Source organism: Electrophorus electricus, chromosome 26 (genome assembly GCF_013358815.1).
Source record: "Electrophorus electricus isolate fEleEle1 chromosome 26, fEleEle1.pri, whole genome shotgun sequence".
Classification (NCBI taxonomy): domain Eukaryota; kingdom Metazoa; phylum Chordata; class Actinopteri; order Gymnotiformes; family Gymnotidae; genus Electrophorus; species Electrophorus electricus.
The window spans coordinates 4478258-4496134 of record NC_049560.1 but is presented as its reverse complement, the minus strand read 5'-3'; the positions used below and the strand labels follow the sequence as shown (position 1 = coordinate 4496134).

Below are 17877 nucleotides of genomic sequence, written 5' to 3'. Positions count from 1 at the left end.
GACAACTTATATAGGGTCAGATGTGTTTCTTAAGTGCCAATCAAATAGAACAAGGCAAACGATTTTTCTACTCCTGGAAGAGTATAGATGGACAGCAAATGCTGGTTTCTATCAGTGTGCACTTTGCAGTTTGGAGGATCCTTGGCTTTGATTCTGCTGGCAGGGCTATAATTCTACTGTTGCCACAAAAGGAACAAAAATAGCACCCAAGATATGGGCAATGACATTTTCAAGGATGCCTTGCCTCCAAAAAGAAAGTCTGTGACCTTCAACATCGAAGAGGATGGCGTATAGTTCTCAATGAAGGACATTCGGTTGTGAGACGTGGACTGTGTGATGAAAACCCCTTGTATATACTGTATATTTGTTCTGTGTGATTTTGTTCCACAGTCTGTTCCTGCACATTACATATCTATGATTACTTGTGATTAATTCACTATACAACAATTTACATGCTACCTCACAATATTCTAAATCAACTTTTAAAAAAAGTAGAAAAATTGTAGAAAATTGTATGTGGTTTAATCTTTAAATCATGTCAATTTCATTAAACTTACAAAATCTTTATGATGATTAAATATAAACACAAGTTTGAGATACAATTACAATGTTTACACATCATATTTAAAAAAAAATATTTTCTCTATAAAGACAAATAAATATTCTGTAAAAACTCAGATTATATATATTTTTAAAAAATGTAAATTCTCTAGAATGCAATAGAAAGATTCTGTAATTCAAGTCTGGTCTTTACCTGAGCTCCAGAAGTCTCCAGTGGTGCAGGTCAAACTATCTGGATCCTCCCAGTGTATTGAATACTAGGATTAAAGGCAGGCTTACAGAATATATATATATATATAAAAATTACTATAAGGACATAGAAAGATTCTGTAAAAAATTATGACAGCATATAGACAAGAGTACAGAAAAAATATGTAAATTACCTCTAAGGACAAAATATTACATAACACCGCCACCTGGTGGTGAAAAATTAGTCCTACAAAAAAATGTATTACTTATAAAAACTAGAAATATGTAATTGTTATGTGTTTGTTGTGGAAATATTACATAATTTTCAATTATGTTAATGATATATCTATCATGTATTTTTGCTTTCTCACAATTACCTAAGCTATATTGAAAATTACAGGGAAAAAAAGAAAAATGTAACAACAAAAAAAAGACATAATTAACAGAACAAGTCTGTACAGTTAGTAAGCGGACCCTAACCCTAACCCTAACCCTAACCAAACCTGGCACTGATCCACTTTTAGGCCCTTTGTAAAAGGCTGAAATTACCTCTGCGTTCCGCCTATTACCTAAGAGTCCCATTAGGGTTTCTCGCCTGCCAAAGCTGAAGAGGTTGCCCGGTCCACCAAATCTGACACAGTGGTTTATGAGGACATCCTGGACAAGACTGACTGGTCAGATCGGACATTATTCGATTTTTAGTCCTGTTTTAAAGGCTGATATTACCTATGCAGTCAGCCTATTACTTACGTGTCCCATTAGGCTCTCTGCCAGGACCACCAAAACCTGACACTGTGTATCACGAGCATATCCTGGCTAAGAGGGTGTGGTCAGATCTGATACTGGTCCACTTTTAGACCAAATTTGCTACAGTATGTCATCAGGCCGTGCTAGATGAGCCACTGTAGTCACCTCTAAGATTGGACTATTTTTGAAGAGTTGGGGCCATATGTTACCAATGAGTTACAGGTATTAACACAACCCCTAACCCACTGCTACAATGGCCCAAGATACCATTAGATTAAAAAAGATGTCTTCCTACTTTCATACATCTTTTGAATATAATAATTATATTGATAACATCCGTTCCAACTGAGCATGTGCTCAGCAAACTGCAAGATACATTCATCCATTATGAACAGTGCAGTACACATCATGTCATTTAGGACAGACTATGTTCTAAACTTCACAGAGCAAGATTGATAATATGCAACTTAATATACAATCTTGTTCCCATAATCACTATTTTGCCAGTATGCATAAAGCACATAATCTGGAACCTACATTAGTGATGTATATTTTAAAAGTATTCCAATAAACTTAATTTAATTTTAGTATTTGACCTATGGCTCAAGATGTGTACTAGGAAGCAAGAATCATGAGTTAATACATCAGCACCATACACAATGTGATTTTTCAGCCCATTTTTCAATGTATTCATTTGACTATATGGCAGGCTATGTGGCAACTATAAATTAACATAGTGTTTATTATTGTTTATATCTGATTTGAATTATTTGTACACAAAGTTTTGTCCCATATAAAATGTATTTTACAATGGAAAAGATCTAGAATGATATAATAATGGGAAGCAGTACAATATTTTGAAAACTAAATCGCTAATGGACTTGAAATGGGGGCAGCAGTCTTTATTGACTGTTGACAGTGTTTCACAGATACCATTATTCTCATTTTAAGTGATTTATCGTTTATTTATCATTTATAAGTGACTTGGCAGGTTGTCCAGATAAAGTACTTCCTTTAAAAAAGTTTGGACTTGGCCGTGCTATATTAAAATGTGCAAAATGGGTTAATTTAAATGCAAAGATGATTGTCATTGGACATGGTGACTATGTTGAAAATACAACATTGTGCAAATTTGACCGATGTGATTAAATTACTACAATAGTAAGAGGTATACACAGACTACGAGGTGGTGTAGCATCACAAGCTGCTGGACAACCTACTGTGTGTGACTGCAGAAATGTCCAGAAGAATCAAAACATTTTTGAAGCTGCTATGAGGGCTGTTTATGGTGACTGTGCCGGTTTGTGCCGGTACCCAGACATATTGGGATTGTGGAGCTGTTTCTGGGAGAGGAAAAGAGATGAAAGGAAGCAGATCTCTTGAGAGGAAGAGAGTGGAAGGAATTGGATCATGTGGCCATGTAGTGAGGTTGCTGGAAGTCAGACGTTTGTCTGAAGAGAAGAGAAACAGAAGCCAGACACTTGGATGTGGGGTATGAACACTTTTTGGAAGAGTGGGAACAGAGGAAAAGAACTGAAGATTGCGCAACCTTCTCCTGAAAGCAGGTGATGAAATCCTCGGGAGTGAAAGATGACGGTGGGAGGGGGGAGGGTTAAGGATCCTGAAGAAAAAACACTGAAGATGTCTCGTATGGCTCAGATGCCTTCTGATTAAAATCGTCTTCTGTAGCAGCATGACTTTTGCAGATGTACTTCCAGTGGAGTACTGGTATGAGGCTGAGGTCTGAATCCAGGAGAGGTTGTTTTTTTTTCCCACTGTCTCTATGCAGTCCTTTTTGATTAATATGACTGAAAATTTGAATTGTAATGACATTTTGGAGTTTTTCCTCCTGTGTAATACAGAGCACAGAAGAATCATTAATGAGGGGAGCATAGACAGGAAGTATTAGTACTGTATCCAGGGAGACAGAAGAAATGTGGGTTTTTGAGCTCCAACATTTTCTTGGAGCTCAAACTTCACTAGAGGTGTGCTAAATTTCAGAAGTTCAGAGTGTGCTGAACATTTAGGAGGTGCTCTGTGCAAGCACTCTGTTTATTGTTTAGTGTGAAAATAGGCAGTTTGATATCAACATAATGGATTTAAATCACAGTATGTTAAAGATCCCCTCAAAAATATACAGTTGTGGCCACTTTGAAGTCGCAAAACAGTGTGGTAATGAACTGTATGATTTACTTACTGATATCCTAATCAAGAGCTACTCCATTAGCCATTCTCTGCCATGGTTTTGCGTTGCATAGCCTTGAGAAGCATTCAGCCAAAATTACAATGTCAAGGCAACGAGAAGTCTCATATTCTCCAGGTTTTATGAAGTGTGGTGCAATTTCCACGACAAATTATAGCCCTACATTGAAGTAAATTTTGCGCACAAAAATGCTTCTAAAATTCTTGTCTGTCTACTGGGAAAGTCAAATTTACTGTCTGATATAGACCCTTGTTGAACAGCATTTATCTTGTTTCCATAATAGTCTACACTAACAGATGTTATGTGACTTGTCCTTTATATAGTATATAGTGTGAATTGCGACTATAAGTCTTAGGCTTAAATCTTTACAACATAATTAGCTTTACACAGATGCTTAATTTTGCAGGCCAATCTAATTTTTTAATACCATAACCCAAGGACCCTAAACACCAGAACTCTACAGGACAGAGCTGATGCAATGAAATATAGTTACACTTTTGATTTAAAATAGAATTATAACTTCCATGTGACAGTTGCATTTTCACACCACTATTTCTTCATGGCATACCTTCACAATATTCAGCGTATTACTTTCGATTGTTAAAGAATAAATGCTCAAGAAGTAAACAAACAGCAGAACTGTTTGAAAATTAACTTTGAAAAGATTGTCAACTGTTTTTTTACCTTATAGTTGCAGAGAGGAGCATGTGGTGAATTCACTTTGACCAATTGATTCATACAGTATTCCAAAGACGATGATGGATGCCAACGTGCTTCCTATTCATGTGACACCGGTTACAAAGCATTTGATGAAAAGTGGCGGGGAGTAGTAACCTGCCAACAGCCTGACTACAGGGTCGTCCACAGCTTCTGGCGTGTCCACAACCCAAGCTGGGCCAACAATCAACACCCAGAGACAGCTCCCGTTCTGGCAGAACTCCAGGCGCAACAAGGGAAGACTCGACTAGTCCTCTCCCTCTGATTAGCAGAGCGAGGTATAACCACGTTATACAAAGCAGCTACCAACAAAAGATCTGCCTTTCTCAAAAAACTGCTCAAAAGACGGACAAACAGAAAAAGCAGACAATCCAATGTCGCAGCCATAGCCAGTACAAACAGCACAACACACCCCACACACAAAGAAGGAAGGGGGGAGAAATAAAAAACACCAACCAGAACCAAACACCAGAGAGAAGGGGCAAAACTAAAAGGAACAGGCTAAAAAGGAACTAACAGGAACCAGAGGAGAAACAGAGGACGAGCCCCCAATTGTTACGACCCCGTCTAGGCTGTGAGGCCATAACACTGAAAAAGAAATGCAAACGGCTAACTTAAACACACAAAATATATGCTGAAAATGTATTGTAATAAAAACAGGAGTTGGAATAATATAATAATAGCAGAAGGAAATAGTTAAAAATAACAGTCATAGAACTGACATTTATGGTATAACTCAATAAATGTAACTGTAGACTTATATGTAATGAGTCATAATTAACTCCACCCTTACCTTATATATATATATATATATATATATATATGATGTGATGTGATGTGACAGTATTTCCTGTGTGACATAACACGGCATACATTTGAATTTGCATGCTAATTTCTGCTTGACGATCATTATTCATATAATACTCAGGGGTTTAACTAATTCCAGTTTAACCGTGTCATCTCCTTAAAACTTGGGATGTCATTCATGATGGCAGGGACGCAATGTGATCAAGTCAGCATAGTGTTGTCAATTTCTTATTATTTTATATCATTATGATATCAGAGGAAATTATGTATTTGTTGTTTCTGAGGGAAAAAAGTTTCATATTAAACTTTCATATTAATATAATTTACTCTGATACTTCAAGGAAGAGTATCTGATTTGTTCACAGCATTCATTTGAACTCAAATTTAAATGATTATGCTAAATTATTAGTAAAAAGTAGTGACAGTACGTGAGGGAAATGTGTGGGGAGGCTAACATGTAAATGACTACTAATCAAGACCATTTTTGTTACCTATACAAACAGACAGTAATGCTGAATTAATTTTCTAAGAAACGTTCACAGCCATGTTATCCAGCTTTAATCGTGAACTTAAGAGATCTGATGATAGCAACACTAAGTGATTCTAAGTGATTCTCTAATTGGTTTCCAAGACGCTATGTAGCTAGCTATATTATAGCTGAATATGAATGGGTATTATTACAAACAGGTACATAGCAGTTATAAATTTGAAACTGCAAATGGAATTCCAAAATTTGCTTCTCAGTTCTGACTGGTCAGTTTCCATACCAAAGGTTGTAGGCTTTCAACCTCAATATTTTTTTGTTAGTGTTTTGTTTTTGTTTTTTAAATGTATCTATTGGTCCACCACCATCCCCCTCTTTAGAGGACTATTAAGACTTAATTTATACTTATGTATTGTTCATGAGGGAAGATACATAAGCGCAAATAAAGAAACAATAAAAAAATAAAATTTATTAATAACACCAGCAGTATAGTATGTACAGTTTGTATGACAGATGTTAAACATTGTTATACAGAGATAGAATTCTGTATTAGGGAGAGTTTGGATATGGAGAAAATTGTTTTGTGGTAGTTATGTAGCTTGGTATGGAACTGGGTATGGATTTGTGTACCTGCTTTTTCAGTGTTCATTTGGAGGCATGATTACTGTAGAATATTAATTACCAAGGTCCAGATTGAGTCATATTGAGTGGATTTGCCAATGCGGAACCATGCTCTACATTTCACCTAGCATGTTTTTACACCTAATTTAGATTTTCATCATAATCAAAATTATATCACTGATGATATACTGCAGTGGTTTGATTAATGTTCCAGTCTTTAATGATGATTTGGACTGATACACAAGAACACACAAACAATATATTTAAAATAAAATATAGTTTAATAATTGTAATAATCTTAATACAAGCGCTATTCATTATGATTTAATGTATGTGCAACATTAGATGCTTTATTATTATTGTTGTTGTTATTTAATGCAACACCACAAGCAAAGAGCTATGGGTCAGCTTCATTTGGAAGAAGGCAATAAGTATGTCAACAGATTCATATTCTGTATTATCTATTATGTATGTCTACAATGACAGAAGAAGAAACAGAACAACATTAAATACAGAAAAATCCAGTTTAAATGCAAGATTACGTTGTAAGAGTTTAACTCTTATGAGATTAAGAATGTATTAAGAAATACTCCTTTGTGAATTATCATGATGTGAATGCATCAGTAGGGTAGTGGGGGAATCAGGTTCCTGTCCGGTTGACTGGTTGTGCTCTGGTGATCCTCCCAGGATGGAGTGCACGCCAAATGCATCAGGTCTGTCTTTTCCGCAGAGCGGGTTTCAAGACAAACCATCACAAATTCATGGGGTTACACCGCTGACGCACAGAAGTCCACAGGAAAGCCCGGAAACGGGAGGGGGATGCTAAGAAGTTATCTTGCCCAGTGGGAACACAGAGTTTACAAATACTTGGAAAGATCATTCTCTACCACCTGAAATGGAAGAACAGCTATAGCTGCATAATTCTTGAGACAATTCCAACATCTCACTCTGTAAAAACAATCTGATATCATTTGGGTGAATTTGGGTGAAATCTACGAGTACATATGCAATCTTTAAGAGTATAAACAAATTTCTACAATAATTTATGGTGATTTTATGGAGGGTTTTTTGTTGTTGTCTGTTTTCTTACGCTGGGATTATTCAGTGGAGAATATCTCTTCACAACTTGGCCGTCTCGGTCAATGAGGAACTGCACAAATGTCACACACAAACATCAGTCACAACATCACAGCACCTTCTAAGCCAAAAGAGCAGACAAGCAGTGAATTTAAAAACAAGGAACCAGATAGAGAGATAAAATGTAATGGTTCTAAATTTCCATAAATAAATGTGAATAGGAGCTAAGGAAGGACATACCTTAGTGAAATTCCACTTGATGCCACTGGAAGGGATGGGAAAGTATATGTGTTTTACCATATGAATCACTACTAGTAATTATGTCAGCCATCATAATGCAGTTACAGAGAGGTAGTGACAGAAAAGTGACAGAAGAATTAAAGCATTAATCCTGCTTTGTCATGTCATGGTTATTGAGCCCTTTGTGAGAAGATATCTGACTTGGCATGTCCCCTTTTGCTGAGTGGGTGCTGAGATGCCAATGTGGCATTACAGCATGTCCATGCAGTGCCATCACCTGGAAAGTGAGTCTGTCCAGTGCCTACACCAAAACCACCCCAAACCCTGCCCGCAAATCAGATCTCTCCAGTATTCAGATCTAACAACGTTCTCTTCGTCCAACCTTAACATTGTACCTGAACCAAATATTCTTGTGGAAGTGAATAGAACCAAGATTGAGACAGCTTTATATTAATTATTACGGGAAATAAATGCTTCTGCTTGTATCACTAAATGGGAATAGTGCTGACTTACTTTCCCAGAAATCCTTTGCCATTAGGCTGTTCCTTTAGCCACTTCCATAGTGGATGTGCATTAGGTCCATTCACATTGATTTTGCTGAACATGTCAAACTGCACATTGTATGACTTCGCAAATTCTTTGATTTGTGCACTGGTGCCTGGTTCCTGATCAACACAGAGGGGCACTGTTTATTACCACATGAAGAACTATTTAACTCCATCATATTTTATTGTACCTCATTATAATGCATTATGTTAATTTGAAAGACAATAAGAATTTGTTTTGTAAATAATGGTACCATTTATTCCAAGTCTTAGAAGAGCAATAGCCTGTACCTGATTGCCAAACTGGTTGGAGGGGAAGGCCAGGATGCGTAAACCTTTCTCAGCGTACTTGGCGTGCATTTCTGCAAACTGAGAGTAGTTTACGGGCGTTTTGCTTCATTTGGAAGCAACATTGGTGATGATGATGACTTTACCCCTATAAAGGGAAAAAGAAATAAAAAAAGCCAGATAACTTTCATCATCCACGTTCTTGCAGTTGGATATATTGATAACAGTTTGATATCATCCCGAAACAAAAAGATGCACTCATATTTCTGTCTGCTGGAGAAAAATTAAAAGCAAAATCGGTACACCACGCAGTTACATGGGTGTGATGCTTTGAAGCAGGGGTTCCAACTTCAGTCTGGGGGACCCACTCACTTTGAAGATTTCCTTGCTCAGCTAATCCGGCTTATTAGCTGATCATGAAGGCCTTAGTGGGTTTGATCAGGTGTTGGGGCAGGGAACACCTGAAACTGTCCATGGCAGTGAGGACCCAGGAGTTGAGAACCAAGGCTCTAAAGTTATAGAGCAACACCTACAACTGGCTACCTCGAGCACTAACTTAAAACCCCACTCAGCAGCTGCTACTGGCATGAACAGAGAGAGCATTTCTCCTAAACGTGGATCAGACTTGGTTATTGTAGCTTTTCTATGTGGCTTTCAGAAAACGCAGGCCAACTATTATAATAGCTTCTGTCAATTATACAGCACCTGGGGGGGGGTTTTTACTTCAAAATGTAACATATTTTAAATGATAATGTCAATATTTTTTTCTACATAATAGCTAGAAGCTATTAGGTAATAGTGATTTTATATTATTGCATTCTGATTTATAATAAGCATTATAATGTTTATTATTATTTATTTATTTATTTCATTTTTAGATAAACGCCCTACACTGCCTACCTGTACTTTTCCAGGGACACTTCACTGCCATCAATATCTACGGCACTGAAGTCATAAACAGATTTGGCATTCTTCCAGTCCTCCACCTGTGCAGACTTACAGAGACAATAACAAGAGTAAACAAACATAAAGGAATACGTTTGAATACCTCTCTCTCTCTCTCTCTCTCTCTCTCTCTCACTCCCTCACTCCCACTCTCTCTCTCTCTCTCTCTCTCTCTCTCTCTCTCTCTCCCTCCCTCCCTCTCTCTCTCCCTCCCTCCCTCTCTCTCTCTCTCTCTCTCTCTCTCCCTCTCTCTCTCTCTCTCTCTCTCTCTCTCTCTCTCTCCCTCTCTCTCTCTCTCTCTCTCTCTCTCTCTCTCTCTCTCTCTCTCTCTCTCTCCCTCCCTCCCTCTCTCTCTCTCTCTCTCACTCTCTCTCACTCTCTCTCTCTCTCTCTCTCTCTCTAACACGCACGCACACACAGAAACAACAATCTCAAACAACACAAGACATCACAAGTTATCTCTATGGGAAAACATTTCTCTGACACTTGTGAATATGTCTAAAAAAATCCACCAACACTGTCTAAAATTAAACTTAGAAAATACAGCAGATTGCATCATTGCTGCCTTTTTTATAGCTTAATTGCTTACCACTGTTTGCAACAAGATGGAGAACAGGACAGTTGAGCCAAGCAGATGCATGGCAGCCTTGCAGTCAGTACTGAGACAGCAGGCAACACATGACACAGAATGCTCCCTTTCCTTAAAAGACTGAAGCCTCCTCACTCACACATGCACCATCAGGGCATTTCTTTTATACGGGTCAAAACAATCATTAACTTAACAACAAGACTTTTTTTAAAAGGTGGTTTTATGCTGACTACAGACAAGAGGAGAATGGGCACTTTCTGTACCTGACAATAAACCATTGATTAACTACATAGGCGAAAAAGAATGCACCGTGGCACTGATAACAGTCTTACATAACCTTGGAGAGCTGATAGCAGTACAGTGATGTTGCTAGAACTGTGTACTATGGACAGCTGTGGCCTATAATACTGATTTATGATAACATGCCAGATATACCATACAACTGAGGTCAGAAAAAAAAAAGAATTTTCACTCTCTAACTCCAAAAATGAAAGAAAGCCAAATATGAGTGAACATACAAAATCAGTCCTGACTCATTTCTGTTGCATAAAGACAATTAACGTTTCTGCATCTTTATGCAGAATTATAATGCGGTTTATTACAATGTATCAATATATGTTTTAAACACAAGATGGAAAATGCAAGTACTTTCACATAGTTTACAGATTGGCAATACCACATAAGGTATAATGTAAACTAATTATAATTATTACATGAAGAGTTCACAAATTTTTCAGTTTAGCTTTACAATACAAACCGAATGTCAACAGAGTAATTGACCCGCACAGCTGTCAACGCCATATTGCCTACAATGGTACGTCCTGGTACAAACTTACATCTCTCTCTCTCTCTCTCTCTCTCTCTCTCTCTCACACACACACACACACACACACACACACACACACACACACACACACACACACACACACACACACACACACACACACACAGAGCAAGCTTGACTGTACAACTGTTTAATTCATGTTAAACTGAGAGTCAGACGCCTAAACTCGGACGACAGGGCTATACGTGCCAAGACTTCGCAAGACATAAGTTATAAGTTTTACTGTGAAACCCCAAGTGGATGTGCTATTCTTCCACATTGGTGTACAAACGACATTAGATAATTACCGTCGTTCCAATTATTCCACTGCTTGTCAGAGTTCCGAATAACAGCACACGATTAATAAATTGCATTTTAGCCAAAAACTCGAAAGAGTTCAATATACAGCGTAAGATCAGCCAGCAAGCTGAAGGAGTGCAGGGTAATTAAACATGTAAAGAACTGCATATGTTACGTAAGCGCCCCCCTAATGCGCAGGACGCTTGCCCCCTTTGAAAACCCAAGTGGACGTGCCACGTTACGACACATAAAAGTCGTGCATTTTGAGTCTGTAGTTTATTTTGACATCTGCAAAACTGCTTAATTTGTGTCAAAGATTTAGTATCGCCGATTCCTGTGAGAAAGCCTTATTTTATTTTTTTATTTAAAAAAAAGAAGAAGAAGAAAAAAAAATGTTGCATGTTTATAATAAGCATATGTAGAGTGGAATAAGACTTTGTAAGGACTTTGAACGCATTACATGGGCCAGTGAAAACCAGCAGCCAGTGAACAGGAAAACGCGAATTTGCGTACAGCCTAGACAAAGTCGGTGTATCTTTGACGTCATATACGTCAGTGAGTCAGTAGTGAAGAAGCAAGAAGAAAATAATAAGAAATAATAAGGTTTTTTTTTTTCAACACTGATACTTAATAGTGTGTTTAAATCATAGGGAATCAACATCCAGAATCAATTTAAAAATTAAAATCAGCCGCATTTTACCCAAAACCATTTTCAAAAACCACTTAAACATATGGGAGATGAGCACACAGGGTTTACTATACCATACACTGTAAAATCAATATCACTATCAAAAATCATTTTATAAAAACACTGAAATTGTTACTGTACACCTAGGAAATTAACTCATAAAACTTAAAATCTACAGGAACCTATCAAAAATAATTTTCAAAGAACACTGAAATAATTATAGCATTTGTGTACAGTATACACAGAAAATGAATCGAGAGCAATTTACAAAAAAATTTGAAAAAACAAAATATCATTGTTGTACAGTAGGCCTGCACATAGGCCTAGTCTAGCCTAGAGAATGACTATAAAAGCACTTGGTGTCTCAACAGCAGGTTTGTCAAAATTGAAATCCAGAAAACTCCATTCAAAATCCAATTTTGTTGAGTCGTGGTCGAGTCGACAGTATCTTGATCCATACAGATTTTAGCCTGTGGACGAACGCTATTTTTTTGTTCGAAATAACAGGGCAAAAATAACTATGGGCTGTTTGAAACCCCATGGTACCATGTATATGATTCCACACCCATCACTTATTAGAACCTACATTTATGTTTACGGCATTTGGCAGACGCTCTTATCCAGAGCGACTTACAACAGTGTTTTGTCGTTTACTCATAGAATACAGCATGGCCAGTAGAGTAGGTTAGAGTCCAATATACCAGTGATCTAGAATACTGTAGAAATACAGGGATGAATGCTGATACCTAGAAGTGCAAAATACATAAGGTCTATCTTAAACAATGATAAGTGCTATAAACAATAAGTGCTAGAGTTTGTTAAAGAACATAAACAATACCCTACAATAAGTACTATTTCCCTTAAATATTCTGCAAGTAGATAGGTCTTCAGTCTGAAGACTGCAAGGGACTCTGCTGTCCGGACAGCAAGTGGGAGTTCATCCCACCATCTTGGAGCCAGGACAGAAAATAGTCTCGATGCTTGTCGTCCATGAGACCTGAAGCAAGGTATTTCAAGCCAAGCCGTACTTGAGGTTCGAAGTACTCGAGGTACAGATTGGGCTTTGACCATTGACCTCATGTATGAAGGGGCTGGTCCATTTTTGGCTTTGTAGGCAAGCATCAAGGTTTTAAATCTGATGCATGCAGCTACAGGGAGCCAATGAAGGGAGCTTGTACCGTTACCTGATAGGCAGAGCTAGCCAATACCGTCATCTGGGTAGATAGATAATGTTATTAAATATTGTGTCAAAATGCTCAAGTCTGTAACCTACTATAGCTGTACTATTACATTTATTAACACAAATATTACCTCGAACTACTACTTTGAGAGCTAGCTGCCAAATAGTACAGCTATAGTAAGCTATAGACCACATGACATCTAGACTCCCTGCCCCATTACCACTCCATTGATGACGCCATATCAGTAGGTTCCCCTGAGCATGGAGCATCTGAAGAATAAGAACAGATATGTGCAGCTGCTCTTCATTGACTTCAGCTACGCATCCACTCCAGTTATCCCCCAGCACATGGTGAGAAAACGTAGCCCACTACACATCGACACCCCACTGGTCAATCAGACCACACATTATGAGTTGGAATAAATCCTGTCTTTCCTTTGTAATGTATAAATAGAACATTATTAGCCATATGGCCTGGCTTGGTATGGTCGGTGTATAAATAAGAGACCTTCAGATTACCCACACCACTATCTGTGTCGTTGCATGTGTACTCCCTGCTAACTCCACGCATTGCGATTTCGGTTTCGCCAAAGCACTGGTTCCTCATTCTGGGTAAGAAGCATTACACCATCACAGACAACCTGGCATGCACTACACATGCCAGCTTCCTTGTCAAGAGGGCTCAACAGTGCCTTCACTTCCTGTGACACTCAAGAATGCATATCTTCCTCCACAGGCCATCAGACTAGTCAACTCCCTCTAACAACATGCTGACATATCAGTACTGTTGAACTCCCGAACTGTTGAACTCGAGAACTGCTGAACACACACACTGTCTGAAAACGTTCGTTAGAACACATATCTTTGAAAGTGCAGTTATTTTCATGCAATAAAAATAGCTGCCTTTTCAATGTTGCTTGTGTCTTGAGAACTTTATCATTATTCACCACTTCTGTTACACTGTGAACAACGTGCAATATTTTTCTTATTTATCCTATAAGTGTATTTTATGTCCGTCTATGCTAAGGTGCACTTTTCCCTTTATGTTATACTGTATTTGTACATAAACAGATAAACACAAACTCATGTATCTGTGCACTCCTTGTTATATAGTCTGAATGACAATAAAGTTCACTTTAACTCTGAGCTGGCATGCTAACCTAAGATAATCTAGATATCAACTGGCTAAACTAATTTAGCCTATCTGGGGAACTGGATACCATTAAAAAAAACAAAACACAAAGCAAAACCACTACACTACCACTACAAGGCCTTAACCACTGCTGTCAAATTTCCTGGGCATTTCCTTAAAGTGTTGTTATATGCTGTGGGCTGCCTTAACTGCTGTCAGAGGTAGAATTCAGTTAGTATCTTACTTGTAGGTATGTGTTATGTTTTTTCAGTAAATCTTCCACTGATGTTTAATATTAATCAGATTTACAATCTGTTGAATTAATTTCAAAATAAGAGCATACTACATCTGCACAAGTGCACAAAATGTGCAGAATTTGAGAGCACTGTACTGCATTCAGCTGTTGAAGTGTTGTCTTTCGGTGAGTCTCTTAAGGGTAAAATTCTAGAACTGCCCCTAAATCAGACCTATTGAACTATTTTCATGTAAGAAATATGTCTGTGCAGACTTGGTTTGCAGTACTTTAGGCTATCAGAGTACACAGGTCCAACTACTGACCAGGCTCAGTTATTCCACCTAGTGTGTTTTCAGTTATTTTAGTATTTTTATTTTTAAATGAAGGCTCCAATAACGGTCTTATGCTGAAAGTAGCACTAGATAAAGTCATTAGACTGTTTACCTGTATTCTTCATGTTAATTCATAAGAATTGCTTTGCAGTTGCTTATCCTCTAATAAATGTTTGTTTTATTAAACTGCATTTCTTTTCATTACACAAGTTCTTTTTAACATTGAATATCAGTACTATCTCTGATGTATTGATTAAACTAAATTGAAATACACTGTAAGAGAACAGAATCCACAAACCTTCTGAATTGTTATGAAAGCCATCAGACGATTTATGTCATATCCAGTGGACCACACACATTTTAAGTTGTCCTAAGCTTCAGCTATTGTTTAAACATGACTGATTATTCACCTTATTTGCATGAGCTACAAAAACCCAAAGGCATCACAGGAATTTTCATTAATGATTTGCATCTTGGATGTAAAAAATATTCAAAACTGTAGTAAAGTACACAAGGTTTACATAGTAACAGGATGTTTCACTTGAAGCGCTTTGCTTGTACAGCTGATGAAGGATGTCTTTCACCCTGTTTCTCTGGAAACTATGTGTACTTGATTGCAACTTTGAATATCTATCTATATCTCTCTCTATACATTATCTCTCTCTCTATACATTATATATATACACACACACACACACACACACACACACACACACACACACACACACACTGCCTGGCCAAAAAAAAAAAAGTTCTCGTACACTAATTTTTCATTGGACCGCCTTTATCTTTGATTACGGCACGCATTCGCTGTGGCATGGTTTCCACAAGCTTCTGCAATGTCAACATTTATTTCTGTCTAGAGTTACATAAATTTTTCCCCAAGATCTTGTATTGATGATGGGAGATTTGGGCCACTGCGCAAAGTCTTCTACAGCACATCCCAAAGATTCTCAGTGGGGTTCAGGTCTGGACTCTGTGGACTCATGCTCCCTGAACCACAGAGAATCACAATTTGAGCCTGATGAATCCTGGCATTGTCATCATGGAATATGCCCGTGTCATCAGGGAAGAAAAAATCGATTGATGGAATAACCTGGTCGTTCAGTATATTCAGGTAGTCAGCTGACCTCATTCTTTGGGCACACAACGTTGCTGAACCTAGACCTGACCAACTGTAGCAACCCCAGATTATAGCACTGCCCCCACAGGCTTGTACGGTAGACACTAGATATGATGTGTACATCACTTCAGCCGCCTCTCTTTTTACCCTGATGCACCCATCACTCTGGAACAGGGTAAATCTAGACACATCAGACCACATGACCTCCTTCTATTGCTCCAGAGTCCAAACTTTATGCTCCCTAGCAAACTGAAACCATTTTTGCCAGCTAGCCTCACTGACAAGTAGTTTTCTTAAGGCTACACAGCTGTTTAGTCCCAAGCCCTTGAGTTCCATTCGCATTGTGTGCGGAAATGCTTACTTTTACTATTAATCATATCCCTGAGTACTACTGTTGTTTTTCTATGATTTGATTTCACCACACGTTTAAGTGATCACCGATCATGATCATTCAAGATTTTTTTCTGACCACATTCCTTCCTCAATGATGATGTTTCCCGACTGTCCTTCCACTTTTTAATAATGCGTTCTTAACCCAATTTTAGAGGTTTCAGCAATATATATATATATATATATATATACATACAGACACACACACACACACACACACACACACACACACACACAGAGAGAGAAAGAGAGCGCGAGCGAGAGAGAGGGAGATTAAAAATTATAGTAAAGTTTCTAGAGAAACAGGACATTTTGGACAGAGGACCTTCATCAGATGTGCAAGCAAAGTGCTTCTGAATTAGTAGTAGGAGGAGCCAGTTTATATATGAAAAAGAAGATGTTTAAATCATAGCATTCATTCCATGGGGTTCTAAAGTTCCAAGAGTGTAGATCAGTTCTTTTTCTTTGCGTTTCCTCATTTCATTGCTGTCATAGCAACAACTGGTGATGAAAACAGATATGTCATTAATGCTGTGTTCATTATTTAAATTAAATCCTTAATTCTGATGGTCCAAAGGTGTTCTAACACACCGATCATCGAGACTTCTCTTGGTGTCTCCAATCTAAAGCTGATTAGATGCTCATTACATGCTTTACGACTCCCACAGTGATGCATGAGGAGGCTGATCCTTTTGTGGTAGTTATTTTAGTGGCAGTTATTAAATTTACATATAGCACATTTACATGTAGAGCAGTGGCAGGCTACAGTACCACAGCCATTATTTAACAAATCCAACCAAGAGGTTTGCATTGGAAGGTTCCATTTCAGTATCCATACTTTTGAATATCTCCATGTCTCTTACTACAGTACACTGCAGTTACTTACCTATAATTTTATATATGTCACTCACTCTCTTTATATATAAAGAGAGCGAGTGACTATAGTACACTGCAGTAAGAGATTTAGAGATATTCAAAATCCGTTCACCAGCTGTGCTCTGCCAATTATGACCCACAGCCAGAACATACCAGACATGTTACAATCTCTACTGTCTGCTTGTCATCAGAACAGGTCCAAAGAGGATGCCATGAACATTGCCATCCACACAGTCTTTACACATTTGGAGACCAAGAACAGTTATTTGAGAATTCTGTTCGCTGACTACAGCTCGGCATTCAACACGGTCATACGTCTAAACTGACCGAAGAAATTCCGCTCATCCTGTTGACTATACTGTGCAACTGGGTTGTGCACCACAGCCTGCCACAATCGGCAACTACATCCAGCACATAAACTATAAATACAAGAGCCCTCCAGGGCTGTGTGTAGATTCCTGTGCACTACACTGCCTTCTCGCACGGCTCTGTCACCACTTCACGCTGGGAAATGCACACCTGGCCATTCCCACTAGCGAGGATCTCACCGGTTCATACAGCACAGCTGATCTGGTACAGTCACAGAAACATTTGAAAAATATAGCCAAGTACAAAAAGAAGAATCTCTTTCCAAGTTACTTTTTCCGAGTTATCTAAAAACAGTAAAGAGTGACAAATTTCACTTAAGAATCAAAATTTGCTCAGCTTCCCACTAAAAAATTAAAACCAGAACAGGATTCCACCACTGAATTGTTAGATATTTCACAAAGGGCCTTTGCTTTAGT

General features: G+C 38.1%; 1 protein-coding gene across 2 annotated transcripts; it reads right to left on the bottom strand.

The window, feature by feature from the left end:
• Positions 1-6589: 6589 nt before the first annotated feature.
• On the bottom strand, positions 6590-11315 carry gpx4a (glutathione peroxidase 4a). 2 transcript variants are annotated; one of them, XM_035523391.1, is made up of 7 exons: positions 11145-11315; positions 9380-9474; positions 8483-8627; positions 8160-8311; positions 7647-7671; positions 7420-7479; positions 6590-7219 (listed from the first exon to the last, which is right to left on the bottom strand). In XM_035523391.1, exons 1-7 carry the CDS (start codon positions 11208-11210, stop codon positions 7187-7189), a joined length of 576 nt encoding a protein of 191 aa, XP_035379284.1. In that variant the 5' UTR covers positions 11211-11315; the 3' UTR covers positions 6590-7186. The 2 variants fall into 2 exon arrangements, with proteins under 2 accessions (XP_035379284.1, XP_035379285.1); XM_035523392.1 differs by lacking the exon at positions 11145-11315 and adding an exon at positions 10014-10166.
• Between the last annotated feature and the right edge of the window lie 6562 nt (positions 11316-17877).